General features: G+C 50.7%; 1 protein-coding gene and 2 non-coding genes across 3 annotated transcripts; 2 read left to right on the top strand and 1 right to left on the bottom strand.

The window, feature by feature from the left end:
- Positions 1 to 8,783: 8,783 nt before the first annotated feature.
- On the bottom strand, positions 8,784 to 24,279 carry ALOX5AP (arachidonate 5-lipoxygenase activating protein). The gene is made up of 6 exons (XM_050912050.1): positions 24,249 to 24,279; positions 17,430 to 17,551; positions 12,647 to 12,746; positions 11,366 to 11,436; positions 10,296 to 10,377; positions 8,784 to 9,652 (listed from the first exon to the last, which is right to left on the bottom strand). Exons 2-6 carry the CDS (start codon positions 17,497 to 17,499, stop codon positions 9,490 to 9,492), a joined length of 486 nt encoding a protein of 161 aa, XP_050768007.1. The 5' UTR covers positions 17,500 to 17,551; positions 24,249 to 24,279; the 3' UTR covers positions 8,784 to 9,489.
- Positions 24,280 to 24,736: 457 nt separating this feature from the next.
- On the top strand, positions 24,737 to 24,810 carry TRNAN-GUU (transfer RNA asparagine (anticodon GUU)). The gene has a single exon. It is a non-coding gene; the product is annotated as a tRNA-Asn (tRNA).
- Positions 24,811 to 25,070: 260 nt separating this feature from the next.
- Positions 25,071 to 25,143, top strand: TRNAV-AAC (transfer RNA valine (anticodon AAC)). The gene has a single exon. It is a non-coding gene; the product is annotated as a tRNA-Val (tRNA).
- Positions 25,144 to 27,107: the final 1,964 nt, after the last annotated feature.

Below are 27,107 nucleotides of genomic sequence, written 5' to 3'. Positions count from 1 at the left end.
TGCCACTGGTTGCATTGCCAAATTTCTCATTGGTAACAAAGATTTGGAGGGGCAGCACCATGTCTCGTGGGGTCTAGGTCCAGGAAAAGGGTGCTGAGCACCAGCAGTGACGTGCAGCAGCAGTGGAGGGACCTCAGGATGGGAGTGGTAGTGTTTGCCTGCATGGGATCAGCTTTCTGTGGCATGGAGGATGGAGTGATGAGAGGACAGTCGCTGGGAGATGGCAACCTCTGCCCACAGCCAGCAGGGTGACTCAGGACATGGCAAGCTGCATCCCAGAGGTTTTGCCTCAAGTTGCTTTCAAGTGATAGCAATACAGGACGTCTGGGCAGGTTTTGCTTGTGTGAGCTTCCCCAAGTGGATTGGGGATGCCAGTGGGATGCTCACTCGGTGGGGTGCTGCTTGGTGTCACTAAGGGCCCCAGGACGTGTCTCCTCACCCAAGCCACAAGGAGACAGTTCACACCCGCCTCAATGCTGATACTGCCCTTGGAGCTGCGGCTGTGCGGAGCTCCTGCACAAGGACCGCGCCGTGCCCCGGGCCAGCAGGGAGGTCTGCTCCCCCGGGAAATGTTAGGAGGAGGCTACTTCTCCACTGCAAGCCCTGGAGCAGGTTGATGCCATCCAGGCTTGCGGTTTGTGTGTGACTGATGGTCATCTGTTGGTGGAGGGCGAGAAAAAGCCCTGCTCAGCCACGGTCTTGAGGGCCTGTGGACTAATCTTTCTTTCATTTACAGTGCTGAATTTTTCATGCTATACGAATAAAACCCACTTGTACCATCCCGTAGTCATTTACTGAATCGTTTGACAAAGGAACAGATTTGGCAGGGTGTCTCTTAATTGATTTGCAGCATGCATCACCGCTCTGTTCCCCTCGCCTTGGTGGAGAGCCATGGTGTGCTTTGCAAAATCAGCTGGGAGCCGAAATTCATCAAAACATAAGATCAGCTGTACTGAGTCAAACCAAAAATTCTTGTCGACATGATCCTGCTTCTGATGGTGGCTGAGAGCAGATCCCTGTGAATGGGTGTAAGCACAGGGCAAACAGCAATACTCCCCAAGCCTCCTATGATTTCTGGCTGCATTTAAAAGCAGCATTTGAACCTGCACAGGATGACACCACTGATCTCAAGTCCAACACCATAGCTACCCAGGCATCATCCAAGTGCAAACTTAGCTACACCAAGCCAAATACAACTCACAGCTACAGGCAGAGGCTGCACCCTTTGCTTCCCACCCTGCTGCAATTAATCTTGCAGCATCTCTGGCCTCTCAGACTCTTTCTGCAGACCACTGTAACCCACAGAAATGGGTTACACTTCTTCTGCCATTTGAGGGGGTGGAGTGGCTCAGGGAAAGATCTGCTGGGTGCTGTAGCTGAAGCAAAGGTGGGGATGAGACACCAGGACCAGGACTGGGAAAGCAAGGGTTGGGAAAAGCACAGGGAGTTATGAACCATCTCCTTCCGGTGCCTGCAAGCTATCAAATGTGCTCAGCGGTGTGTGAAGCTGCAGCCTTGCCGTGTGATGTGCAACTTCATGTCTCAGCCTTCACTTGCCGCTCATTATTTGCATGGCGGCAGCACACGGGAGACCCGACCAGATCCCCTCACACTCACTCAGCGGTGCAAAAGGTTAACCTGGGGCAGCCCTGCGTGTCACACAGCTGTCAGTGGGTCTGGACTGCCCACGGCCACTCGGATGAGCATCTCCACATCCCACAGTGAGCAAACACCCAGCACGTTGTGCCCTGCGCTTGATGAGTGCCGGGAACGCAGCTCTGGTGGGGTCCCGCTGTTTCAAATTAGGATGTTGAACACGCTGCCAGCTGGCAGCTCCTCAGACCACACAGCGCGGGGGGAAAACCAGAATGTGTCCCAAGGGATCTGGGGGTGCAGAGGGAAGGGAGGTGAGGGGTGATATAGCCCGTTGGAGCAGCCCACCGCAGGGCGAGAGGTGATGCAGGACACTCAACACCTCAGAGGCCAGGGCAGCCTTTTGCAAGCATGTTTTACAGCGAAATACTGGAGCTAGGTGCCGCTGAGGTGCAAACATGGTAAGCCTTGAGCTCCGGGCTTGCAGCATCTGAGAAATGCCGGGCTCAGGGAGGTGTGTGCAGTCCCACAGGGAAGCAGTGGCTCTGGCGGGACCGGGACTTGCTGGCACCTCATGGGAGCAAACAGCCCAGTGGCCCAGGAGACCTCGCTGGGGAGACTGGGCTGTGAAAGTGTAGGGGTGTATCACTGTTTATCTACCTTTCTGCTTTTCATTTCTCCCTTTTGTCGTGGTTTAACCCCAGGCAGCAGCCAAGCACCATGCAGCAGCTCCCTCACTCCCCCCCCCCTCCTCCCCCGCTCCCACTGGGATGGGGAGGAGAATTGGGAAAGAAGGTAGAACTCATGGGTTGAGATAAGAACAGTTTAATAATGAAAGTAAAATATAATACTAACAATAATAATAGTGAAATATAATAATAATAATAGTAATGAAAAAGAATATAACAAAAAAAAGAAGAGAGAAAAAAAAAGGGAAGAAAACAGTGATGCACAATGCAATGGCTCACCACCCTCTGACTGATGCCAGAGCTGCGATCCGCGCCTCCCAGCCAACTCCCCCCTGTTTATATACTGGGCATGACGTTCCATGGTATGGAATACCCCTTTGGCTAGTTCAGGTCAGCTGCCCCGGCTATGCTCCCTCCCAGCTTCTTGCACACCTGCTTGCTGGCAGAGCATGGGAAACTGAAAAGTCCTTAACTTAGGATAAGCGCTACTTAGCAACAACTAAAACATCAGAGTGTTATCAACATCATTCTCACACTAAATCCAAAACACAGCACTGTACCAGCTACTAAGAAGAGAGTTAACTCTGTCCCAGCCGAAACCAGGACACCTTTTCATAAAAGACAGTTTCCAAGGCAGTGTGGCTTGTGTGTGAACAGGAAAAGTTCAGCTGATTTTTGCCAGGGAGCTGGAGCTGATGTTTTATTAGCAACCTGTTTAAATTTGAACTGAGACTGTGCTGCCACCAGTAAAGCCTTGTCAGAAGGGTTACATTCTCCTACTTCAGTCAAAAAAAAAAAAAAAAATTACAAACTTAAGGCCCTGTTTGGGAAATGAAAGTACTTTTCTGAAATACAGCAGCCCAGGAGCCATTAAACCCACAGTGGGTGAGAGAAGCAATGACTGGCAGGGTTTTTGGTCCCCATAACACGCCTGCACAGAGTTTCCTGCTGCTATTTTCCATTTGTGAGCTGTGTCACTAGTATGTCATGGACAGGGTCTGTGCTGTCAGAGATCTGCAGCAGAGGTTGCAAGCTTGGCAGAATCCGGGTACAGTCATGTTTTCTGCACTGCATGCCGTGTCAATCCTACGGACAGTGTGAGGTGAGAGAAGGGGGGGGTTGGCCTCTGGGTGACTCTGTGATAACTCGGTGTGAATTAGTGGAAGGAAACCTCACCCACGTAGGAGTGCCTCAAGACTAATACATCAGCACAGCATTTACACCGCGCAGAGGGGAAACCCCGCAAGCTCCACAAGTATTTCTATTGGGGTCCCCACCTGCGGCAATGGGGATCAGGGAGCTGAGATGGGTTAAAAACAAGCCAATAAAGGGGAAAAAAAAGGTTGTTTTCAGCCAGATCAGATCCCTGCACTGGCTCACCAGGCAGCTCCACCAACAGGCATATTGACCGGACAGAGGGATGTGGAGGGGACAACAAACATAGAGAGGGATGAATGAGTGGGGCTGGCACTGACAGGGATGCTTGGGATGCCTGATGGGAGCAGGGAGAGGGGGCACATGGGATTTGGGGAATGAGGTCAGAGCTGGGCTGAGCACTGGGGTTATGCCATGAAAACCATTATTTTCTGCTCTTCAGCACTGCCTCTGCTGAAGGCACATGGAGCAAGATACGCTCCAAAAAACCACAGTATTGTTAAACATAGCTCAGGACTGAGCTGTAACTTAAACTCTGATAAATGACTGCTTGCTTTGGTTTATGGCTGAAGCTGTCTAGTCTGAGAGAAGGCAGTAAATCTGTCCACCAGCATCTGTCCACCAGCAAAGGTACGTGGTCCCCATGGAGATGGGAGAGTACAGGGACACGGCAGCCAGCAAGACTGTGGCCCCACAGCTGCTGGCAGGGATGTGCACCGTCCCCTCCCGTCTGCTGAGGACAGTGGGCAGGCTGGTGCTGCCTTTTGAAAAGAAATTCCTTTGCTGCAGTACAAACGAAAAGCATGAAGCAGCTGGCCAGGAGACATCGTGCTGCTCTGCTTAATCCCAGAGCACTGAGGGGGCTCTTGCTGGGTCAGACTGTCCCCCTCTGAAATGCTGTGCCAAAAGCACAGAAAACATTGTTTGGGGATGAAGGCAGTGGTGGCACTCTCTTGGGAAAACACAGAAACAATAAATCAGCTGTATGCTTGTACACGCGGTGGCAAATAGCAGCGCAGCAGGCAGCAGCCCCTCTTCTAAGCCTTCCAAAGCATCCCCTGGCCTTGCAAGAGGTCACAGCACGCAAGCAGTCCCTGCCAGTTCCCACATGGCAGAAACGGCACTGCCGTAACTGCAAGTTTAACTCCACTGCAACGCCATCACACCTTTATTTTTTTAGGTGAAAAACACACCCTGTTTGCTCCCCGTCCCCCACATCACGGCTGGCCCTTTAGCGTCTGGTCCCCTTCCCCAGGGGACGAGCGGGAAGCGCCCAGCGGACGGCATCCAAGCAGCTCAGTAGGCAGCCAGCACGAAGCCCCGGAAGCTCGTCTGTCTGATGAAATCATCTCGCAGTGTGAAGATCCTCGCAGCTGAAATTGAAAAGTTATTTATTTCTCCTCTAAAGGGGAAAAACAGCTCGCTGTGGAGGCTGTTTGTCCTTTGGGGCAGGAATCTCACTTTTGCCAGCTTTCATGTCTCTGTGTGCTGGCTGGGAGCAGTGAGACGCTCTGGCAGGCAGGCAGGATGGATGGAGCAGTGCTGATGCCCTCCCTCTGCCGGGGTAGGTACACCGAGGGGCAGAGCTCGGGCACCGGCTCGAGCTGTTCCTCTCCATGGGACGTGTTTTCCTGGCGTTCACGGCAGCGCTGCTAAAAGCAGCTTTCTCTGCTGCAGCCAGTTAGTGGTGCAGAGGATGCTTCTCGATCCTAATCTCTCGAGGCACTGAACGGCCTTGAGAGGAGCCATAGCTGAGGTGTCCTGCACCCTCCCCAACAGCCCTGGGGACAGTAGTCCTCATTACCCAAAGGGATGGTGAAGCTCGTACATCTCCCCCAGGTGCCTCAAAGGGACGTCACAGCCTCCAAGGTCCCGGGTGTCAGCATGTTCTCTGCAAGGATGCTAGGCAGGCGCTGCTGGGCTCTGCAGCTCACTGAGGGGTTTTTCCATGGGAATGCTCACCCTGCTCACTCCAGCTGGGACATGAGACCAATTTAAAATCACCCAGGGAATGGTTTTACCACTATTCTCATTCTGTACTGCCCTTTCACTTATCAAGGGTGGACTATTTCCAAGCATTCCCCACATGGCCTAATCCTGCTCCCACCACGGTTTGCAAAAGGCACATCACTGACTTGGGCCAGTGCTCAATACTTTGCAGCATCCCACCCTGACAGGGCATTTGAAAGGTTTCTGTGAATGTTAAACCAGCTGCTCTGCTAGAAGAAAGTAATCTCAGAGCAGGTGAGAGCTGAAGAAGCTGCCCAGGGCCAGTCTTTGCTCCATGCCAACAGAACTGCTCTCCCGATCCTCAGAGACTCATTTAGAAACTTCACTTGGCGTAGACGTGACTCAGACTAAGCTGATACTCCACAGGGTGATTTTGCAAGTTCTGGGAAACTGGAAATCTGGGAAATACTGCAGGAAACCCTTGTGGGTGGTGTGCACAGATTTCTTATCCCACTCAGATGTTACCTGCTTGCTTGGACCCTGTGCTAAGCAGGACTGCTTGCTTTGTGATGGGTAGGATGGGGCTCCTGCTTCAGGACCGGGGCTCCTACCTGCCAGAATAATAAAAAATAGCATTCAATAGCAACAACACATCTGTTCAGAAATGCGGATGCCGTTGCATCACCGTCAGGCTTCAAACCTCAAAGGAACGGCTCATCCTGCGGCCAGAAGCACCGGCGTGCCGATAGGGCCGAGTTTCCACTAGAGGGTTGTAGTGCTGTGCGGAAGCAGATGCAGTTACTGTGGCAGGAATATTGTATGTACTCCAGGCCTTTGTCAGCAGATCAAAAGCATCCTGCGATAGCCTGGCTTCCAGCAGTCTCTGCAGTCTCTGGCGTACACAGCCTGCAAGCTGTGAGAGGGCTGGTGCCTGAGCAACCTGCTTCCCTGCCTTCCCTGAAAAGCCTCTACCATTCACATGACTCAGCACCTACTAGACATATATATATACACACAGATATAGTAAGTAAACATACTGTGTCTATGCGTATATACACACAGAAAATATGCTAATCTGTGTACCTGGGATTTCGATGCACAAAGAGCCACGCGGCATGGTGGTGGCATGCCGTCACAAGGAGCCAGGGCACCGCTGGTGGAGCAAAGCCCACAGCCCGGCAACTTGGCGAACAGGACAATTAGCAGCACCGGTGCAATCAGCAGGATGGGAAAGCAATAGCTGTTTGCATACAGCCCCGGCTCCAGGCCAGGAGCTGCCATGCCATGCGCGGCACCAAACACGGGTGCTGGCCCCTGGAGCTTGCAAGCCAGCCTTGAACAGGAGCCATCAGAGGGGACTGCCACTTCTGCAACCAGTCATGTCCCCACATCCAATGCTGCTCAGTAGGTCTTAGTGAGTTCATGTGTATGTGACCCCAGTATGCGCCCGTACATCTTTTACAGTAGCGTATGTATTTTTGCATGTGGATCTACAGAATCATAGAATCACAGAAGGATTTGGATCAGAAGAGACCTTTAAAGGTCATCTAGTCCAACCCCCCTGGAATGAGCCTATGTTTGTGGCTTTCTGAGTAGCTGGTGTGCAAATGCTGGCAACTATACTGCCCAGATCAGGGTGGTTTTACTACTGAAAACAAAAACTGGAGTTGTCTAACACAGTGGGGGAAGCCCAAATAGCACTGACATTGCCTTCCTTTCGTAGAAAGAGTGGGAAGGCAAATGCAACCACAAGGCTTGCCTGTAACATGGAAAACACAGCGTGACATTCACAGAGAATTTACGTAGTGATCGATTTATGTACCACCTGTTTGTCTGATACTGTCACTATTTCCATTTATAGATAAATGGAAAACAGACTTTGCCTACATTTTCATCTCTTTTGTTATCAGAAAGGCTTTGAGGAAGTAAGTAGGAGATATTATTGCAAAATAAATGATTACAGCAAAAGATGGGCCTTAGTTCCCTCGGAAGATGACCTGATCTTACCCAAATACAGCTGTGTAGCAACCAACCATCAAGTCAACAGAGAGGCCTGAGAGTGCTGGGATAGATTATCTGACCCAAAATAGACATTTGAATCCTCTGCCATTTATAGCTGGATGGTGGAGAGCCTCTTCTCATGCTAGCAGGAGACATCAGAAGGAGATCAAGTGAGCTGCTCCTTGCTATAGAGGACAAAAGGGCACAAGGGGAGACTCATCCAGCTGGGGAGACCTGCAAGGTGGACACATAGGGTTGGGAGAGCCACTTCGCACAAGTGATGGTCTCCATAAAGAAGTGTCAGACCTCAGGGAGACCAGACTGGCTGCAGAGCAGGGACTGTGGTGCTGGTGAAGCATCTCCTCCTCTGAACCGGGTAATGGTGGTGGCAGCGTGAGCCTTTGCTGATACCAGCAATGCAGAAGAGCTCTGTAACTCCAGGCCGCAGGGGCTACCCCTCTCCTCCTGAGGTGCTGCCATCCCTTGGTGGGCTGGCCCCACGGGGCAGAGGGATGGTGGGTTACCACCAAGGATGAGCGACTGCCGATGAATTATGGAGAGAGAGGGTGGCAGAGAAGCATGGTGTGAAGCAGGGTTTGGAGTGTGTTACGGTTGTTTGAGAAGGAGGGGAGGGAAGGAATGTAAGTGCTGTACCTGGGAATAAGGTGTCTCAGCAACTTTAGGTGAGGACGTTAGATTATATTTTTTTAATTACCTATTCTAACCAGTGAGAACATTTATTAGCTAATCATCATGCAATAAATATGTTTATTACTAATCTTTCACGTCTAAAATTCCTGTAGAAGGTAAGAAAAAGAAAGATGTATGTTATTTTGGCAGCACAAATGGTCAGGTGCAGAGGAGAGCGACCGTGCACAAGCGCCTCTGCCCCATCGGGCAGCAACAAAACCCACCAACCTTGGTGTGGTACAAAGGCAGGTGGCTTTCTGCGCCTGCTTTTGCGAACAGCTCTGCAAACCCTCTTCTCACATAGCAAGGAGTCTCTGTCTCTCCCAAAGAAGTCATAAAATACAGCTTTATCCGTCCTGCATGCAGTAATCAGACAGGCTTAAGAGCTTAAGCACTCATAGGGTAGCAATGTTTAAAAAGATTGCACCGGCCTGTTTGCCTACCTCAGTCTGCTTCTCTAATCAAACCGCTCCTCGGCATGGACTTGGGGCACATCGTTAGTGACAGAGGCAGAAAATTGAACTTGTTGTTAATAGAGAGGGAGTTGTTAAACTCACGTCCTTGCGAGGCCGTGCCCAGGGCGATTAGCAGCTTGCACAAAGAGCCCGGTGCAGCTCCCCTTGCTCCACTCACCAGCCAGCTGCCGAGCTGTGGAGCATTGGGATCACGCACCAGGCAAAGAAGATGGGAGCAAACAGATTTCATCCTTTTAGGCTGTTTTATTAAACAAAGCCAAGCAAAACAAAACTAACCCCACCGTCAATACACCAGCTCCTCATTTACACAAGACCCCTTTCCACAGCTCTGGGAGAACAAAAAGACTATAGTGTAAATGGGATCAGTGTCAGGAGTGTTACATACATGAATGTTTATCAAGGAAGACCAGACAGGGGCCAATTTGCCACCCTCCTGCAGCAGCAGGAGCTCGGTCATCAACAAGTGGGAGGGAAAGGGTAGGTGAAGGGGCTGGTCCATGCCTTTGCATGGGCAGGGGCATGCGGGATGCTGGCGAAAGGCTGTGCCTGTGTGTGAGGATAACTGCGGGAGCCATTGGTCAGGAACAACACTGAGAGGCTCCTGGGTTTGGGGACAAAAGCTAAGTACAGTGCAGTTATGAAGCAAGCGTACAGTGTCCCTTCCAGTCATGCACTCAGCTTGCAAGCTGCAGTTTAGGGAAAAATCTCTAAAGAATTAACTGGAAGTTGTTACCATTCCTTGGGCATGCTGAGTGCTCACGATAAATCTTTTTCCTGAAGGAAAAAGCAAGGTTAAATCAAACTACAAAGACCATCAAGCATGAAATTTACAGCAATCTAAAAGGGTTACGGGTTCATTTCTTAAACAGTTGAATTATGGCTCCTTCTGGGTATCGATATATTAAGCATACTGACCCCCTCAGTGCTGCAGGGAGCTAGGGGATGAGCAGCAGCGGAGAGATTGCGCTGGTAATCGTTTTTATGTGCATTTCAAAGTCACTTCCGAAAAAGAAGATGAGATAGTAGTTGAGTATTCCAGCCACGGACATGAGGAACAGGAACAAAATGATGCGCTTTCCAAACAAGTAACCGGGAGTGCTGAGGAGACAGAAAGGGAGGAAAGCAATTCAGTAACGTACGTCACCTCACGCGAGAAGTCCTCAGACTTCAGACTCTGCTGTTGAGACCAGCTGAAAGACCTCGGGGGCTGAGATTGAGGGGGCAAATTTCTGCTCTGTCTTGTATTGCAAGGCAGCTGCGAGCTCTTAAATGCCATTTTCAGTATCTATTTGGGTCTGGATTTGGCCTCCTGTGCTCAGCGTAGGCTGCTGCTTACAAAAGTGGCTGTTCAGAGGGACTTGTATGTCTTCTCAGCCGTCACAGGCTGTGGGACTACCTCGTTCCACATGTGTGTAATGAGCTTTATTAATATAAAAGGATGATCTTGTGCAAATAGCGGCACAAACACGCAAACGTGTGCGTTTGCAGAGGCTGTGAGCAGGAGCTGCTGAAGCAGCTGCTCTGTTCCTGCAGCTCCCTTGACCCCAGTGCCGCTGCACCTCCCGCGTCTCCCACAGCTCCTCCCGTGCACCCAGAAGAGGGGGGCTTTCCTGCGCTACCCCATGCAAGCAGCTGTCATAGGCAGCACCATGAGCCGGCGGCTGTGCCTGTGGAAGTGGCAGCGTCCGGCTGGGCTGCTGCCACATCCCAGATTTTGTAAAGAGGCTCTGCAAGTCCTTACCTCTGAGTCCTTTCCCCGAGGTAGCCCACAAAGTACTTCTGCCTCACAAACAAGTACATCAGGCCGGCAAAGGCGGCAGGAGCTGGGTAAAGGGTAAAACAAGGCGTTACAAACACCAGTCCGGGTCTCACTGTACCTACTGTCCCCATCTGCTGCCTGCGCTGGACCGGGAAACGGGAACGTGCAGCCTTGGGTTATGGGATGAGCGTTGGAACTGGGACAGAGACCTTTGCACGGGAAACAGAGCACTTCTTATCTTGCCCTCGCTCCAGCTTTTCTGAAGGCTTTGTGGGTATAATCCTGCCCACAGCTGTGCCCACTGCAGAGCACACACTCGTCCCCATGGGAAACCCAGTGTGGGTCATGCCGGGCTCAGGAAGGAGGGTGTCAGCTCAGGCACTGTCTTCGCCAGAAATAAAAGGCAGCCAATAGATGCACTTCTCTAGGAGCAGGTGGAGGACTATACTACGGTCCAATACTCATTTCTGAGCACATAAAAAGGGGCTTTTCCCCCTAATTCTAGCTTTCCCCACACCTGCAGGCAAAAGCCCCTCTTCTCCTGGTCAGGAAACTCCTCTTTTCCAGAAAGAATAGCCACGGACCCCAGGAAAGTACTCAACTTTAGGTAAACTCAAATTGCATTGAAGGGGATCATATTTAGAAATGCAGATAAATACTCCTGGGCTGCCCTCAGTGCTGGGAAGGGCTGGCAGCTCTGGCAATTTAGTCAAATGAGCCCATTTCCAGTCCCAAGGGTGAATAATGTGGCATCCAGCATTCAAGTACTAAACCCTCTACCCAAAACAGAGGGATCTTGTCTGTAATGCCTGTATGGGAAATGCCCCTGGCCCAGACTGTCCTGAATCATGTCTGGGAACATGTCTGTTGGCATAAACTGTGCCAGGAGTGTGCTGCTACTTAAATAGCATGCGTAGCTGCAGGTCAGCCAGGTGAGACAGGTTCCCCTGCCGCAGGAGGATTTGGTCCCTGGAAGTGTAACCCCAAAGCACTTGTGATCCCTTGATGGAAGTGGCGTAAGGTTGAAGGGAAACAAAATAAATGAGTGTTACCTTGGCTGCAGAGAAGGCCAGCGCACCAAAGCACAGCGAGAAACGTAGGGTACGTGTGTCCGCAGTTCTGGCTAGAAAGGAATTTATACGAGACAAATCAGAACACGGGGAAATAGAAACAAAATCAACATGTTTCACCAGGAAAGGATGGTGGGGTGTGAATTTGGGCTGCACTAATGCCACTGCGGGTGGGCTTTTACCCCAGAGCGGTGGGAGGCCCCCAACCCGCCTGCAGCAGGCAGCTGCTGGGGGCTGGCTGGCGTCTCCGTGCCCGAACACAGCGGCTGCCTCGCCCGCAGGTCTGCTTCCCTGTTTCCTCACTCGGATAAAGGATGCCTTTGTCCTGCCTGGTGAGGAAAACAAACCACCCTGCGCACATGCCTGCACCTGTGAAAGCTGCTTTCCTCCTCTAACCTGTTTGATCAAGGCACGTGTATAATAGACACTGTGCGCTTTATTGGCTTGGAAAATCATTGTAATTAAGTAAGTCACATTAATCAAGTTAGTGGCATTGAAAGCTGCATGAAACCAACAAAAGGAAAATCCCACAGCAAATAGGAGAGTCTGACAGTTAACATCTCTCCTTGCAGGGGAACAGGAATGATTTCCAGCTGCCTCCTTTGGCCGGGAATGCTTTCCAAGAGGGAAGCACTCTGCCCGGGGCACAGGTTGCACACCTGTGAAGGGCAGCACTTGGATGTCCCATCCAGTTTCAAGCAGTACTTCATGGGTAATAAAAAATATTTTATGTTCTTTTCTCTTCTGGGTTGGAATTAATTTTCCCTCTGCTCTCTCTGAAGGGATGTCAAAGACAAGAGGTACCGACGTGGCAAAGAAGCAGAGAGCCGTGTGCCGAGGGAGCTGCCTGGGGACAGAGGCACAGGGGTTTGTACGAGCTCTGCCACTGACCTGCTCCTCAGCAAGTCGGCGTCTCTCCGCTGGCTCTTTCCTTTTGAGCCACAGTGCCCTCGGGACACCGGCTGTGCATGTATCACACTTCCAGCACTAGCTACTGCTGAGTGAATGGGGTCCCAAATGAAGGGACATAATACACATAAGGGCTGCAAGTCTAATATAAATACGACACCCGGTGTCCAGAAAGGAGCTGGGTTCACCAGCAAACATACTGAAGAACCGCGGGTCTAAATGCCGCTGCAATGCACACAGCAATGGGACTGCAGAGCAAAGTCTGGACCGTAAAAGAGTTTGGATTAAACCCTAACGAAGAGAGAGGCGAGCCCCGCTCTGCCCCCACTGGCTCCTCAGGGCTTGCTTACTTACTTGGCAGTGTAGACACGGTCAAAGGCGGAGGATCCTGGCCGCTGGAACCCCTTGCCGTTGCAGTGTTTGCTTTCATGCTCCAGTTTGCTAGCAAAAAAAGCTGTTAAAAAACCACAAAGTGTTTGATCTGAGATGTAATTTGGAGATATTGCAGGAGCTAGGTTTTGTGGGCTCAGCTCTGTTCTCGCAAGCATCCAGGCTGGACGGCAGGAGAGGACGTGGGTGCGTGGAAGTGCAGGATGTGGCCAGTGTGCTCGCTCTGTCATCGAGGCATAACCAAACCCTCTGTGCAAGGGCGCAGTGCGATGTGACCTCAGACATCCCCATGTGTTCATATGTGACAGCAGCTGTCACCTCTGAGCCCTGCTTCATCCCCGCACTGCACTTCCGGCAGCCTGCACCTCTGCCTGCTGCAGAAGTACAGCCCTGACTCGGTCCTTTGAGCCTCCAGTCAGAAAAAAGCTTTCCAGTCAGAGCTGCCAACCCCAAATCTCGCTCTCTAACAGAGCAGGGAGACAAGGGAGTCTCTTCTCTTTTAGTTATACCCTTTTGCCAAACCAGCGACATCCTGCAGGGCCGGTTCATCTTCCAGAAAGGCCCATTGAAAACCTGGTCCTGATGGCTGATCTCCATGTGTCCATCTTGCGTGTATCCTCCTTTTAAGCAACAGTGTTGTGTCAGGGTGTTAGCTGCTGCAAGAATGCAGCACCTCAAGCTAATGTATCATGCGCTTGACAAACACGTTTTATCTGATGACACTAAACCAGAGACCATCAATCATGTGTCTCAATACACCAGACAGAGCCCTGACAGGCTACAAGCTGCAAGCTTTGTATTGTCGTGCATCCCATCTCAGTGTACCCAAATCACGCTATGGTTTAGAATATTAGCCAAAGATATATATATAAAAGATAACCCATCACGAAAGACATTATTATAACAATAGAAGTGTAACTTGATAAGCTGCAGGATTTCATCCCTAGAATCTGAAGTTACCTCTTTTTTTCCCTCACTGATGCTGTAAGTAGGTCTTTTGTACTTCCATTGCCTTCACTAAAAGCTACCGAGTTTTTTGCCTTCCAATACTGAGTGAGTCCCTGGGTACATACAGCCTTTCTCCAGAAAAACCTGCAGTGCTTTAAGCCAGTGTCCCCACTCTGAGCCAGGCTGCAGACTCTCCCACTGCCACCAGTGCGGTGCACTGGCCGGCTCCTGGAGGACCTGGCCCTGGGGGACCCAGAGCAGACAGCACAGCCACCAGGATCTCCCAGCACCTCCATCTGCACGCCACCCCAGCCTTTGGCATGGGGTTATTAACCTGCCTCTGGGGTGTAAGAGGACCTAGTTGAAGAGGACTAGGTTGGACGGCAATTTTTTGTACAGTGCAAAGCTGCTGTGATGGGAAACCACTTCCTGCAGGCCTGGGACTGCATGGGCACACTGGGATATGTAACATACCTCCTCCCTTCCTTTTAGCATGTACGTGAAATCACTAGAAGATGCCACAGCTTCAGAGAAAGCCAAGAGTAAGCTATATATATCTCCCTCTCTGCTGCCGCAGGTGCTGCCACTTCCCAAACGCCAGTGTGCCACTGCAGAGAGGCTCCACGATGCCAAGAGCCATCAGGCTGAACACAGACATGTCCAATGTGATGGTGGTCTCTGAGGACAAGAACTTGGAGGTGCAGGTGGTGACACTCCTGGTGCACAGTGTCTGGGATCAGGGCTGGGCAGGCATGGGGGTGCTGGGTCTCCTGGGAAGGATCTGGCTGTGGAGGTCCAGGCATCTGTCCTGGAAGCTCTTGCCATCTCCGACGTGGTGTATGGATCCTTGGTCAACGGACTGAGCTTTACGGCAAAGGACAGAGGTAGGGTTATCAGGTACACCTGCACCATGGATGAGGAGCAGGCTTTGTCTCACCTCACTTCAGAGACATGGAGAAGTGTTGGGCAGATGGATGTTTTCCTTCTGTAAACAGGTGACAGAGGGAAACAGAGGAAAGGCACCTCCAGAGGTCAATCCATCCCTCAGAGAGCTACTGGCATGAGAGAAACCACCCCACTGAAGTGCTGATCTTTCGCCATTGACTCAAGAAAGAGCTTAGACAACCACCTCACATGAGATGTCCACCTCTTCACTAGAGAAAACGCCTGGGTTGATCATCTCCAAGCCACTGCAGCGGCTATATTTCCTCAGGACCACGTGGACCCCCAAGGTGAGGGCAGTGAATCGGAAGGGAACCCAGCATCTCACCGTCATATGGAGAGGTAGAGCCTCCTGCTTCCAGTGAGATTTTCACCCTGGAAATGGCTCCCCAGTTCTGTGGCTCCTTAGCCCTGTCAACCTCACACACCCTGCAGGCTCCCAGAATCTCCCCAGAAGGCAGCCCAAGAGGTGGGTCACGGCTGCCTGAGGCTCAGCTGGGCTGAAGCTCTGCAAAGGACCGAAGCAGAGCTGACAGATCACATCCAGGGGTGGACCTCGCCACGGGTCTGCGCTCACATCTCAGCAACATTGGGCTCCTGTTAACCTGGCATCAGGGAAATGGGAAACTACAGCATGAAGCAGCTTGCAACACCGTGGTTATATTTCCTGCTCTTTACTCTGAAACCCAAGGCAAGAGGGTGGTTTTACAAGCCAGCATGAGACGAGTGAGCAGAGCAGGGCTGGAGCTGAGAGGTTTAATTCAGCTCAGCTGCACCAGGAGATGATGCCCTGAGGCTCCAGGGCTGCACAGGCTGCCCTGAGCCTGAACCACTGCAGTCCCACTCTGGTCAAGTTAACGTACAAGGGTCCAATCCAAGCCTGGTTGTTTCACAAGTTCATGTCAACAGAAACTGCGCTCTGAAGCTCCAACCTAGCGAGTGCTGGTAAACGTGCAGGTTGCCCGTTCTTTCCGTTGACTTCACTTTGCTTCCTCTGTCCTGATCTGCTCAGCGATGACCACTGATTTGCCCTGAAAGCTGCTAAATTGCAACATCTCTCTGATGCAAGAACAAAACCTAAAGCTACCTGTATGACTCAGCAGCATCCGGCCACATGAATCGTTCTGTGGGATATGGAGATTCCCAACACGAACAAGGTGACAGCAAACAGATGTGAGACTGGGGCAGCACCACAGCCCATCTCCAGCTTCGGGAATAACAGCATTCACCTAAGCTGTTTTCTAATCCTGCACCAGATACAGAAAAGCATATAAACCTGAATTGACATGATACTGACTTCACATACTTAAAGACAGTCAAGCAGATGCTCAAGTGCTTTGCTGAACCAGAACCATAGCAAGAGTTCAGTACAACTGATATCCCTTGACAAGCATATCTACTGCCTTAAGTATTGCATTCGTTGCAGGACTGCAAATCAGTCGGGTCTTTCTAGACAGAAAGCTTGGGAGGAGGAAATCAGATGACGCAAGGTCTGAAATCATGGTTTAGGGCTGTGTGCCACTCGTGCTTCGCACGCTAAGTCCTCTGCCAAGCACCGCACTGCCCGTTTGCAGCAGTTGGGTCAATAATCTCGGAGACAGATTTCCATGAGGTGAAAGTGCGTGTCAGGCTGGAAGGCAAATGCCCGAGTTTCAGAGTGAGAGGAAAAAACTGTATATAAAGACATCTGGTTAAATAGCAAGAAATGTATATTTGACACATTTTTCTAAGTGCGGTATGTGCTCTGATCTCAATGTGCCGTATCCTGGTGACATCACACTCTGCATTTACCAGAAAACAGCATTGGGTTAAACAATGTGGCATTTAGGGCCTATGTCAAAACTAAACCAGTCTGCATCTCTTTTTTTCACTCTCCGGCAGCCAGGCTTATGCTGAGGCTCCCACCACTTCCCCTCTCTGCAACAGCCCAAGAATAGTCCATTTCCTAGGACCGAACATGGGGTTTGCGCTCAGTGGGAATCTCCCATTCGTCCCAAGAAGCCTTCACAGAAGATTTCTGGCACTTGCGTCAGCCCCCCATCCCACTGCTGACTCTCCTTGAACCTGGGCAATCTCAGTGCAGCTGGGGCAAAGCTCACTCCCTTCTCTGTATTCTGGGCAGAATTTCCTGCTAAAATGATTAAGTGTTTGTAAGAGACAATGATGAAGTTAAAACCAGATTTGCACAATAGAGAAACTTGTTGTTTTATTTTAAAAATTCTGAAGAATAGTAGGGACTACAGAGGTCTGAATAAGAGCTAAAAAAGGAAACTTCTCCATTGCAGGAAATGCGCAGTATTCTTGGGACCGCAGTTAATTGAGATTAGTTGAACTGTAGGACCTGGAGATGCAGGAAAGCAGGAGAGCTGCCTGCCCACCAACAACCCGAACAGATTCCTCCGATGAGTCAGTGCAGTTTTGCCCCCTTTGCCCAGCTCCGTGCAAGGTCTGACCCATCGCAGCCCCCCGGGGCCCCGGCCCCTGCCCATGGTGGCAGGGCTCTGGCTGAAGAGCTGCCCACATTAGAAACTTTAGCCAGGAAAGGAGGTCCCAGTCATCAAATCTAAATGCATATTGTCACAGGAAACCCCAGCATATTATTCCTTTTATTAGCTGACATATGTGTGACAAAATCCCTCTAGAATATCACAAGAGTAGGACCATGTGACTGCCAAGATGCAAAAACAGCATGCAAAATTATATACTTAGAAGATCATTTCTAAAGCCAAAGCCATGCCTAAGCACACACGCACTTATAACCAGAGATTATCTATCCAAAGATCAGATCAGCATACATCATCCTGAACTTTTCTCAGCTCCCTTTTAGCCCTTAAATAAATGCTTATTTTTATCTTACCGTTCTGGACAACACTTATCAAGGTGACAATGGCGAGCAGGACAATGCTTCCCAGAGTCTCCTGGTCCATTTTGTGAGCGAGCTGTCAGGATGGACGGTGCAGCCTCGGCGGCAGCTCAGCCCTGCAAGCACAGAAGGAGGAAATGAAGTTCTTTCTTATCTTGAATCATGAAACACTTCCTATGGCTTCACAGGAGAGTGGCAGCACCCTGCACTCGGGTGCCTGTCAGAGCAACACAGCCGCAGGCTCACCCACTCACTCATCATATACAGATGAAGCCCAGAGAAACAGGAGATGATATGTCTGTGATCTAAGAGGATATACAATGTGGAAAGACATCTATTGCCCTTCCTGCACAGGACCAAAATAGCAACCTTGATATCTAAAGTATATCTGAGCATTTGGCTAGCTGTGTGGAACAGCAGAAAGGCTGGAAGAGACCAGCCAGTGTTGCAAGTGCCCAACCACCCCACAAGTAGCTAGGAGGAGAAATAATGTTGGCGGGTCTCAACAACACTGCTGCTCTCAGACATGTGCCATCCCTGGTCACATCTCCATCAGCCTCGCCAGTGAGGAGACCCCAGGTCTCCAGGTCACAAGTAAAAGCTCCTGATCCATCTGGCATATTTGAACGGGCAGTGCACAAATGCTGTGGGCATCGTGGGTGGGCACAGAAATATGTCTTTCATTACCAGGGATGGATCCTGCATCCTTCCCCCTACAAATAAATCCCTGGAAGACAGTGACAGCTGCCAGCATTCAGCATTTTACAGGCTTGGACCTCACAGTTGCCCCCCAATTTTAGCAGTCGAAGCCTGATATGGCTGAACATAATTGCTGCACCATGTTCACGCCTCAGCTTCATCCCCGTGACGGAGATGGCAGGGAAGCACGGGCTGCCATGTTGGATGGCTGCAGAAAGTCCCACAGCTTCTGTTAGATCACTGGAAAGCATCCTCATCCAAAGCACACATCACTTGCCGACTGTAACTGCTCTGCTCCCTTTTGCCCATATTCTGATGGGGAAAAGCCTTATGAAAAAATCCTTACCTTTAGTAGGGATTTAACAGTAATAAAAGTAACATTTTCACTGGACTGAGCCCTGGACAACTTTTGCCCCATCTGTCTGTCTGTCTGTACTCCACCACATGCTATCCAGAAGGTCTGAGTGCCGTCCAGCATCCAAACCATGGTTGGATAACTGTTTACCTCTCTATGGATGGGACACAGCCTCGTAGGACTTCCCAGCAGGTGCCAAGCTGTGAAATCCATCTTGTTCAATGGGGACACATTTACCTACAACGGTGTTTTTATCCATTCTCTCTATCATGCAAATTATTATCATCTGTACTATTAGATATGGAAAACTCTCAGGTACTTTGGGTACAAGCAAATATATAGAAACACGCTGGCTGAGAGGTAGGTGATTAACATTGTGAGTTGTGATGTTCTGTTAACTTAATAGAAGGCGGCTGTCTTTCTAGGATACTTTCCCTATAGTCCACGCAGACACAACTGTGTGAGCAGCAAGGCCTTAAATAGTATCTAGGTCAAGATTTGGCCTTTTATCAGGCCAAATGCTTTTATTAGGACTGAAGTTCTCTTTTTCCCCTCAAAATGGCCTTTTCTTACTTAAGCATCAAAGTTTATGTTTTGTGGTCTGCTGAGCACAGGATCATAGCTGGTATTTAAGGATGGTATTTAATGCTAAGCTTCTACTAATCTGCTGCAGAGGAAAAGCCATCACCTAAAAGTGGTTACAGAATTAAGTCAAAAGAGGAATATTGTCCAGGTGGAGACCAGTGCTGTGACCAAGAAGAAAGGACCTGGGCATGGACACGGGCAGGCAGGAGGGAGCTGCTGACAGGAGAGGGCGAAGGAGACAGCACAGGTCCTCGGGGCATCCACAGCAGGACGACTCCCAGCTGTCCTCCCACAGCAGGCACTGATCCTTCTCTTTCTTCTGCCTGTTCTACAGTGGTGTAAACCTACCAGGCAGCTTGAGGCTTGCTTTTACAAGGGGCAGTAAAAGCAGATGAACCTGCTCTGAGGTCTCCTCCATCTTGCCATGAAAATGCACACACTTCCCTGCTTTCAAAGACTTCCCAAAGGTGGCTTCAGTTTGGCAGGAGTCTCATATTAAAGGGGGTAGGAATCAGGCTGCTAAGGTCTGAAGTTGCCATAATGCCAAAAAAAATTAAAAATACCCCCATGTGCAGGCCAGGTTGCGAGGGCTGGGCTGCCGATGCCTTCGCTTTCTCCTCGTCCCGTTCTTTGTTTCCCACCTCTTTGCTTTCCTGCCGCTCAGCGCCTCTCACCGCATCCTCATACCCACTTTGCTCTTCCGCTCTGCCTCTTCCGATTGCCGCCTGTCCCCTGGCACCGCTCGGCACCGCAGGACCTGCCAGCGGCATGGGCGCTTCACTGGAAACTCAGCCTGTTACTTCCTCTTGCTGAGGCTCGCTTCAAAGTCATCCCTCACATACGCGTGGAGCAAAACAGGGCTTCACCCTCCTCCCTCCAAAAAAAAACCCCATGACATCAACTCCAGGGCTTGCTAAGCTCATTTCTGGGTGTGCAGGGAGAAAAAAGCTTTGCCATTGAGAATCTGTTTGGTATGGCTGCCTTAAATTAAGAACTGCAGGGGTTTTGGCTTTTTTAAAGTGCAGCATTACTCGGAGGGCTCTGTTTAAGGCAAAGCAGAGGAAATCAAGAGGGTATGAGAGACACTGAAGAAGAAGTACTGTCCCTTTACTGCGGCAGAGCAACACTGTTGTAAATATAGTTGGACAGAGCAGAAACCGCTTGGGGAGGGAATATTATCTTTTCATACCCCTTGGTGCTGGAATAGCTGCAGGATGAAAGGAGGCTCTGGCAATTTTATTGCAATTTGGGGAATTGCCTTGGCAAGGGAGGGCTAAGGTGGAGCCAAAATGACTCTGCAAACAGCTTCTGTCATATCTACACTTTAAATTGTTCCCTCTCCCTGAGACCTAAACATCTGGGCAGCTCTCGCCTCCTCTTCTTTTGTGGAATACACACAGGATCACTGTCTGGGTCAGGCAAAGTTGGCACCACCTGAAAACACTGTCCACCTGGTAGAAAGATTGGTGCAAAACACCTCCATCATATCCCACTTGGCCATTTGAAACAGGGGATATTCTCAAGTAGGCAAAAAAAAAAGAAAGGGGGGAGGGGTGGACACCTTGGGGAACAGTGCCTGCATCCGCTGTAACCCCCAGTTGTGGTCGGTGCTCTCCAGGCACAGGTGATCCTGCGCTTCAGCAGCTGCCGTCAGACCCCAGCCCTTCCGCTTGCCGCATTGCTATTTGACATCCACATCTTCCTGTCTGAGGAAGACAACCTTGACACAGTCAGCCATGAAGCTCATGAAAACGTGCAAAGCCAGTTGCTCTGCGAGGCTTCCCGCACATTAATCTCCTCCTCTGGAAATCTTGAACAGCCAGTCAAAATAATCCTTTCGTAGAATTGCTTTCATACTGAAGAGGAAAGGACTGGGAACACAGATCTATAAATATCTTTTGGGATGTTCATTCCTCCTCTCCTCTCATGCACTCTGCTCAGCACTCGGCTGCAAGGACTCCAATGAAAGTGTGTATCCTAATAAAATAAAAGCTGCTTCTGTGAAGTTCCTATACGTAAATGTCAGGTGACACACAGCCGTTATGCTTTATCATAAATGCAATGGGACACAAGCCCCTTGGACTGGTTGGTTAATATTAGCACTGTGCTTTACAAACTTAAAGCACCACAGAACCACCAAATATATAGTACATATACATACGTGTGTGTGACTACCTGCCGTCACGTCAGTCTTCTTCAGCATTGCATCCTTTCTGAAGCTTGACAAAACCCCAAAGGAGAGCATGAACAGAGCTGGAAACATGAAGTGCAACACAAAGAAAAGGGCAAAGCTGCAGTTTTTTAAATGCCGTCTTCTTTTTGCACGGCCAAGAGAATTAAACCGTGGGAGCAGTCAGAGTGCCGCCTCGAAAACCCCTCCTTCTCCACATTTCCCAAACTTCATCCTTTTCATTACTGTCTCCATACTCCATTTGTCCAAATTCAGCCTAAAACACAGCACTTGAAGACAGAGCCCATAGTCCCTCTGGGCCCCCGGCGCAGCCTCCTCCTCACCCTCCGCGGCTCACCCACTGCTCTCCCGAGTAAAATTTGCCTTTTTGTACGAGCGTCGCACCGCTGACACCCCTGCGGCTGCACTTCACCCTCGGGTCCATTTCTGCAGCACTCCTGCCTCGCCAGTGAGCCCCGTGTAATGGAGTTTGTGCACCAAGGCTCGCCTTCCCCAGAGCGGTTGTTTGGGTTTATCTTTATGAAATTTCAGTGGGTTGAGCCCGGCGCGTTGCTGCAATGTAGCCAGACCAGTTCGAATCCGAGCCCCTCCACTGGGATGCTGGAAACCCGCCTCCAGCCTGGGCACATCTGCAGATTTGGTATTTTCTCTGCCATTGGGAGACCTGAGAATGGAGCAGGGCCCAGGACAGCCCCTTCCGAGGCCTTTTTGGAAAAGCCCCCCAGATTTCCCAGAAAGCTATTGATTACTAGGGTTTGAGCAGTGCCCAATGAGTGGCAGAGCCACCTCATGGGGATTTCCTCTCTGTCGTCTCTCCCTCCCCTGCTCCCAAGAAGCCGCTTCTCAGCAGCCACTGTGATACCACGTGGTGTCACCGTGGTGGCCTCCCGACAGCCCCAGCAACCAGCCACCCTGTCACAGGAGGAAATTCACAGAATCACAGAAGGGCACAGGTTCGAAGGCACCTCTGGAGGTCATCTGGTCCAACTCCCCTGCTCAAGCAGGGCCACCTACAGCCGGTTGCCTAGGACCATGTCCAGACGGCTTTTGAACTTACCCAAAGATGGAGACTCCACCACTTCCCTGGGCAACCCGTGTCAGTGCTCGGTCACCCTCACAGCGAAAAAGTGTCTCCTGATGTTCAGGGCAAACCTCCTGTGTTTCAGTTTGTGCCCATTGCCTCTGGTCCTGTCACTGGGCACCACTGAAGAGAGCCTGACTCCATCCTCTTTGCACCCTCCCTCCAGGTATTTATACACATTGATGAGTTCCCCCTGAGCCTTCTCTTCTCCAGGCTGAACAGTCCCAGCTCTCTCAGCCTTTCCTCATAGGAGAGATGCTCCAGTCCCTTCATCATCTTTGTGGCCCTTCATTGGACTTCCTCCAGTATGTCCCTGTCTCTCTTGTGATGGGGACCCCAGAACTGGACCAGTACTCCAGGTATGGCCTGACCAGTTGCTGAGTAGAGGAGAAGGATCACCTCCCTTGACCTGCTGGCAACACTTCTAACGCAGCCCAGGATACCATTTGCCGCCTTTGCTGCAAAGGCACATTGCTGGCTCATGTTCAACATGTTGTCCATCAGGACCCCAGGTCCTTTTCGGCCAAGCTGCTTTCCAGCTAGGCAGCTCCCAGCATATATCGGTGCATGGGGCTGTTCCTCCCCAGGTGCAGGACTTTGCACTTCTCCTTGTTGAACTTCATGAGGTTCCTGTCAGCCCATTTCTCCAGCCTGTTGAAGTCTCTCTGGATGGCAGCACGACCCTCTGGCATATGAGCTACTCCTCTGAGTTCGGTGGTGTCTGCAAACTTGCTGAGGGTACGCTCTGCCCCATCATCCAGATCGTTAATGAAGATGTTGAACAGGACTGGCCCCAGTACTGATCCCTGGGGTACACCACTAGTTACTGGCCTCAAACTAGACTTTGTGTCACTGATCGTCACCCTCTGGTCCTGGCCATTCAGCCAGTTTTCAATCCACCTGTTTGCTCATCCAGCCCGTACATGAACAGCTTCTCTGTGAGGATCTTACGGGACACAGTGTCACAAGCCTTACTGAAGTCCAGGTAGACAATATCCACTGCTTTCCCCTCATCTACCAGGCCTATCACTTCATCATGGAAGTTTATTGAGTTGGTCAAGCATGTCTTCCCCTTGGTGAAGCCATGCTGACGACTCCTGATGATTTCTTTGTCCTTGATGTGTCTGGAGACGGTTTCCAGCATTAGCTGCTCCACCACCTTCCCAAGGATTGAGGTGAGGCTGACCAGCCTATAGTTCCCTAGGTCATTCTTCTTGCCCTTCTTGAAGATGGGGGTGACACGTGCTTTCCTCCAGTCCTTGGGCACTTCTCCCAGTTGCCATGATCGATCAAAGATGATGGAGAGTGGCCTTGCAATGACATCTGCCAGCTCCCTCAGCACTTGTGGGTACATCCTATCAGGGCCCAAGGACTTACGTATGTGCAGGTTGCTTAAGTATTCCCTGACCTGATCCTCATCCACCAAGGGAATGTCTTCCTTGCTCCAGCCTTCCCCTCAGTCTCTGGGACCTGGGATTCCTGAAGGCAAATTACACTACTTTAGCATGATTTGGTTTTCACGACGACGTTTGCTGTCGTTATCACCTTACTACCTTTTAGGTGGCTGCAAATTGATTGTGTAATAATTCATTTTATAGATTTTTTAGAGCTGAAGCGAGGCTGCCTGGGCAGCAATTTCCCTTCCGCTCCCCTTTGAGATGTTTCTTTTGCCCTGACTCATTTCTGTCAGTGCTTCCACTTTCCATTAACTCCTGCAAATAATTATCCCAGGTCTTTAAATGGTGTGGCATGAATTTTGTCTTCTGTTCCTCGAGCCTCTGGTCATAACTAGTCCTTTTAGTATTGCAATTACAGGAAGAAAAGACGTTGGATACTTTGGCCATGTACTAAGTAGTAGGCCAATGCTCATTTTTGTCTTCCTTATCCTTGACATACACTCACAGAGCTTTTGCTGGCCAGCTGGTCTGTCTCCGAAAGAAGCTGTCAGGCTTCCTTCCACCCGCCGTTGTCCTGCCAATAGACATAACTTTAAAACCTGTTTTTTTCTGCTTGTCTACTGTTTCCCTCTCCCTTGCTCCTATGGGAAAGGCCACAGAAACAACAGGGGAAAAAAGCAAAGGAATCTTCTTCAGATAAAATAAGCAAATAGACACCAAAGCTGGCGATTAAAAACTCCAACGCACCCCCCCCCCCCCCCCCCCCCCCCTCAAGGCGCGGTAGGAGAAGCAGCAGGAATACAAAGCGAAACTGCCGGGACACTCTCTCAGCGCGGAGCCGTTTCGCAGCGCGGGTCGCACAGGGACCTCCGCGGGTGCGTGGGCAGAACCCGCCGCTTCCCGCGGGGACGCGCAGCCGCGGCCTCCCCACCCGGGCCGCCCCCGGCCGCCGCGGGGATCAGCAGTGGCCGCGGCAGACAGGAGTTTCAGCGCGTCTCTGTGGCGCAATCGGTTAGCGCGTTCGGCTGTTAACCGAAAGGTTGGTGGTTCGAGCCCACCCAGGGACGGGGCGCAATCTTTTGCGGTGCCGGGGCCTTTTTCCTCCCCTGCGGGGCCGGTTTCGCGGCGGCTGGATCCGGCCTACGCCGCCATTTTGCCGCTTGGAGCTGCCTGAGACCCGCCTTCAGGCCCAGCGGCTCGCCCTCCGCCGACAGGAGCCCCCCCCCCCGACTGCTACCGCCGGTCACGGGGCTGCGGCGTCGTTCGGCGCCGCAATGCTCCTTGTGCCCGGTCAAGAGGGGCTGTAGGAGTGTTTTGTTCAGTGGGGGTTTCCGTAGTGTAGTGGTTATCACGTTCGCCTAACACGCGAAAGGTCCCCGGTTCGAAACCGGGCGGAAACACAATACGCTTATTTTTTTCCCCTTCCCCCCCCTTCCTGTGTCAAGGCGGAGCGTCAGTTTTCCCGATTCCTCCCTTAAAACCCGCCTGCGTTCATGAGGCGGTACCGGGCGGTACAGCACCGCACGGCGTGGGGGGCATCGCCCACGGTGAGCCCCACCCGCGTTCTCGCTCGGGAGTGGGAGAAGGCGATCCGCCCACTAGGCTTGGGATTTGCGCTGCGGCGGGGGCGGGAGGGGAGGTGCAAGGGCCGGGCTGGGTGTTTTATTTTGAAGATTTGGTTCATTCCCCTGCACGAGCTTCCCCTCTGCAAACAGACATTTCCCCCATCTGCTTGGAAGGATGCCCTAGGGGAGGAGAAATGAGTCTCAGCTGAAATGGTCTGAACATCATCAGAAAAACTTTGGACAAAAACTTCGAAAATAGTATGATTCCACCACCAAATGATAGCATTTTCACTGCTCGCCCCTGAGAAGATGTTTGGTTAGGTAGCCCAGGAACCGCTACAGGTTTGGCTGGAGATAATGCCGGTTAATGGTAACAGTTATGGTGCTGCGGCACAAAGCGTTTAAAAATCTCATCTTCCCATGGCAAAGCAAGGCTTGAAGGCAGAGGGAAGAAAAAAAAGAGGTGGATACTCACTGAAATAGTTTAAAATGCTATCTCAGAAAATTCAAATGCACAACTTCTTTCTCACAGCTTTCCCCATTACTTAAATCTCTTGCTCTGCTGCACCAATAGAAAGAGCAAGCCAGCGAAGATAGACGCAGAAAAATACCTACACAAAAGGTAAAGTTACAGTATGGAAGAACTGTAAAACACTGTTTAAAGGCTCAAATGCATATTTCATACATAAAAACTATGGGCCATCCTCTCTCTAAGCCAAAGAGGTTGAACACACAGTCCACTAACAGAGGGATATAAAATAATTCGGGGCTCTCCTACTCTTCAGCTCTCCATCTCTGGCGTTTGCTTTGAAAGGTTCTGCAGCAGGACCAGTCACCAGGACCAAAGCTCACTTTTCTAAAGAGGAAAGGGGAGATACCTCCTCGCCAGGTACTTCCATGGTGGGTTTCCCAGCATATGCAATGGGTTATTTTAACATCCTGCCTACTTGCCCTATGTCTAAACTGGAAATTTGGGGACAAGATTGCAGCTAGCCCAAACCCTGCCTTGGGCATTACAGAAGCCCCTTTAGACAGTCATTTCCATAAAAGAGTAACATAGACCCATGTCCAGGGAGAAACATCTCCTGAGGGTTTCTTCAGCCTCTCTCCAGAAGACGCAAGCTGGAGGCACCCGAGCCCCAACAGGCTACTCTTCCAGTCCCTACATTAAAAAAGACCAGGCCTACTTCTTTACACTCCTCTCCCAGCATTCGCTCTCCTTCATGAGCCCCATGGCTCCACCGTGTTCTCCTGCGCTGTGCAGCTTCAGCATCTCCCTCGTAAACAACCACACTGTGTTTGTGCATAGCAGTGCAAAACTAAGCATGCTGCAAGCTTCATCAGCCTTATAATCCTGTTAACCTTATTCTCTCTCTTGCTCTGTCCACACGCTGTCTTAGATCTATACTTAGACTGTAAGCTCCACCACTCCGAGACTGAATGCTGGCGGACTTTAAAGCACAGCACACTTAGAGCTGCATAATCTGCTCGGAAGGTAACATGCTTTGCTCTGAGCATGAAGGGGCTCACATGGAGAAGAGCAGCTGTTTAGCTTTGCAAAAGGAACGCAGACAAGACACAATCGCTCTCATTGATACATTGCCAGGAAAGGAATAATTATTTAAAGCAAAAAACAATGCTGGAAGAAGAATAAATGGCAATAGCCAGCCATGAAAAACATCAAGGTCAAAATCAGATTTGTCATCAGCACCACAATGAATTTCTAGAACAGCGCTCTCGCAGGTATACAGCCAAAAATCCATCCAGGCAGCTCCTTTGCAGATGGGCTGGTTTACTGT

Source organism: Gymnogyps californianus, chromosome 1 (assembly GCF_018139145.2).
Source record: "Gymnogyps californianus isolate 813 chromosome 1, ASM1813914v2, whole genome shotgun sequence".
NCBI lineage: Eukaryota > Metazoa > Chordata > Aves > Accipitriformes > Cathartidae > Gymnogyps > Gymnogyps californianus.
Note: the sequence above shows the minus strand (reverse complement) of the source record. Positions and strands in the feature narration are given on the sequence as shown.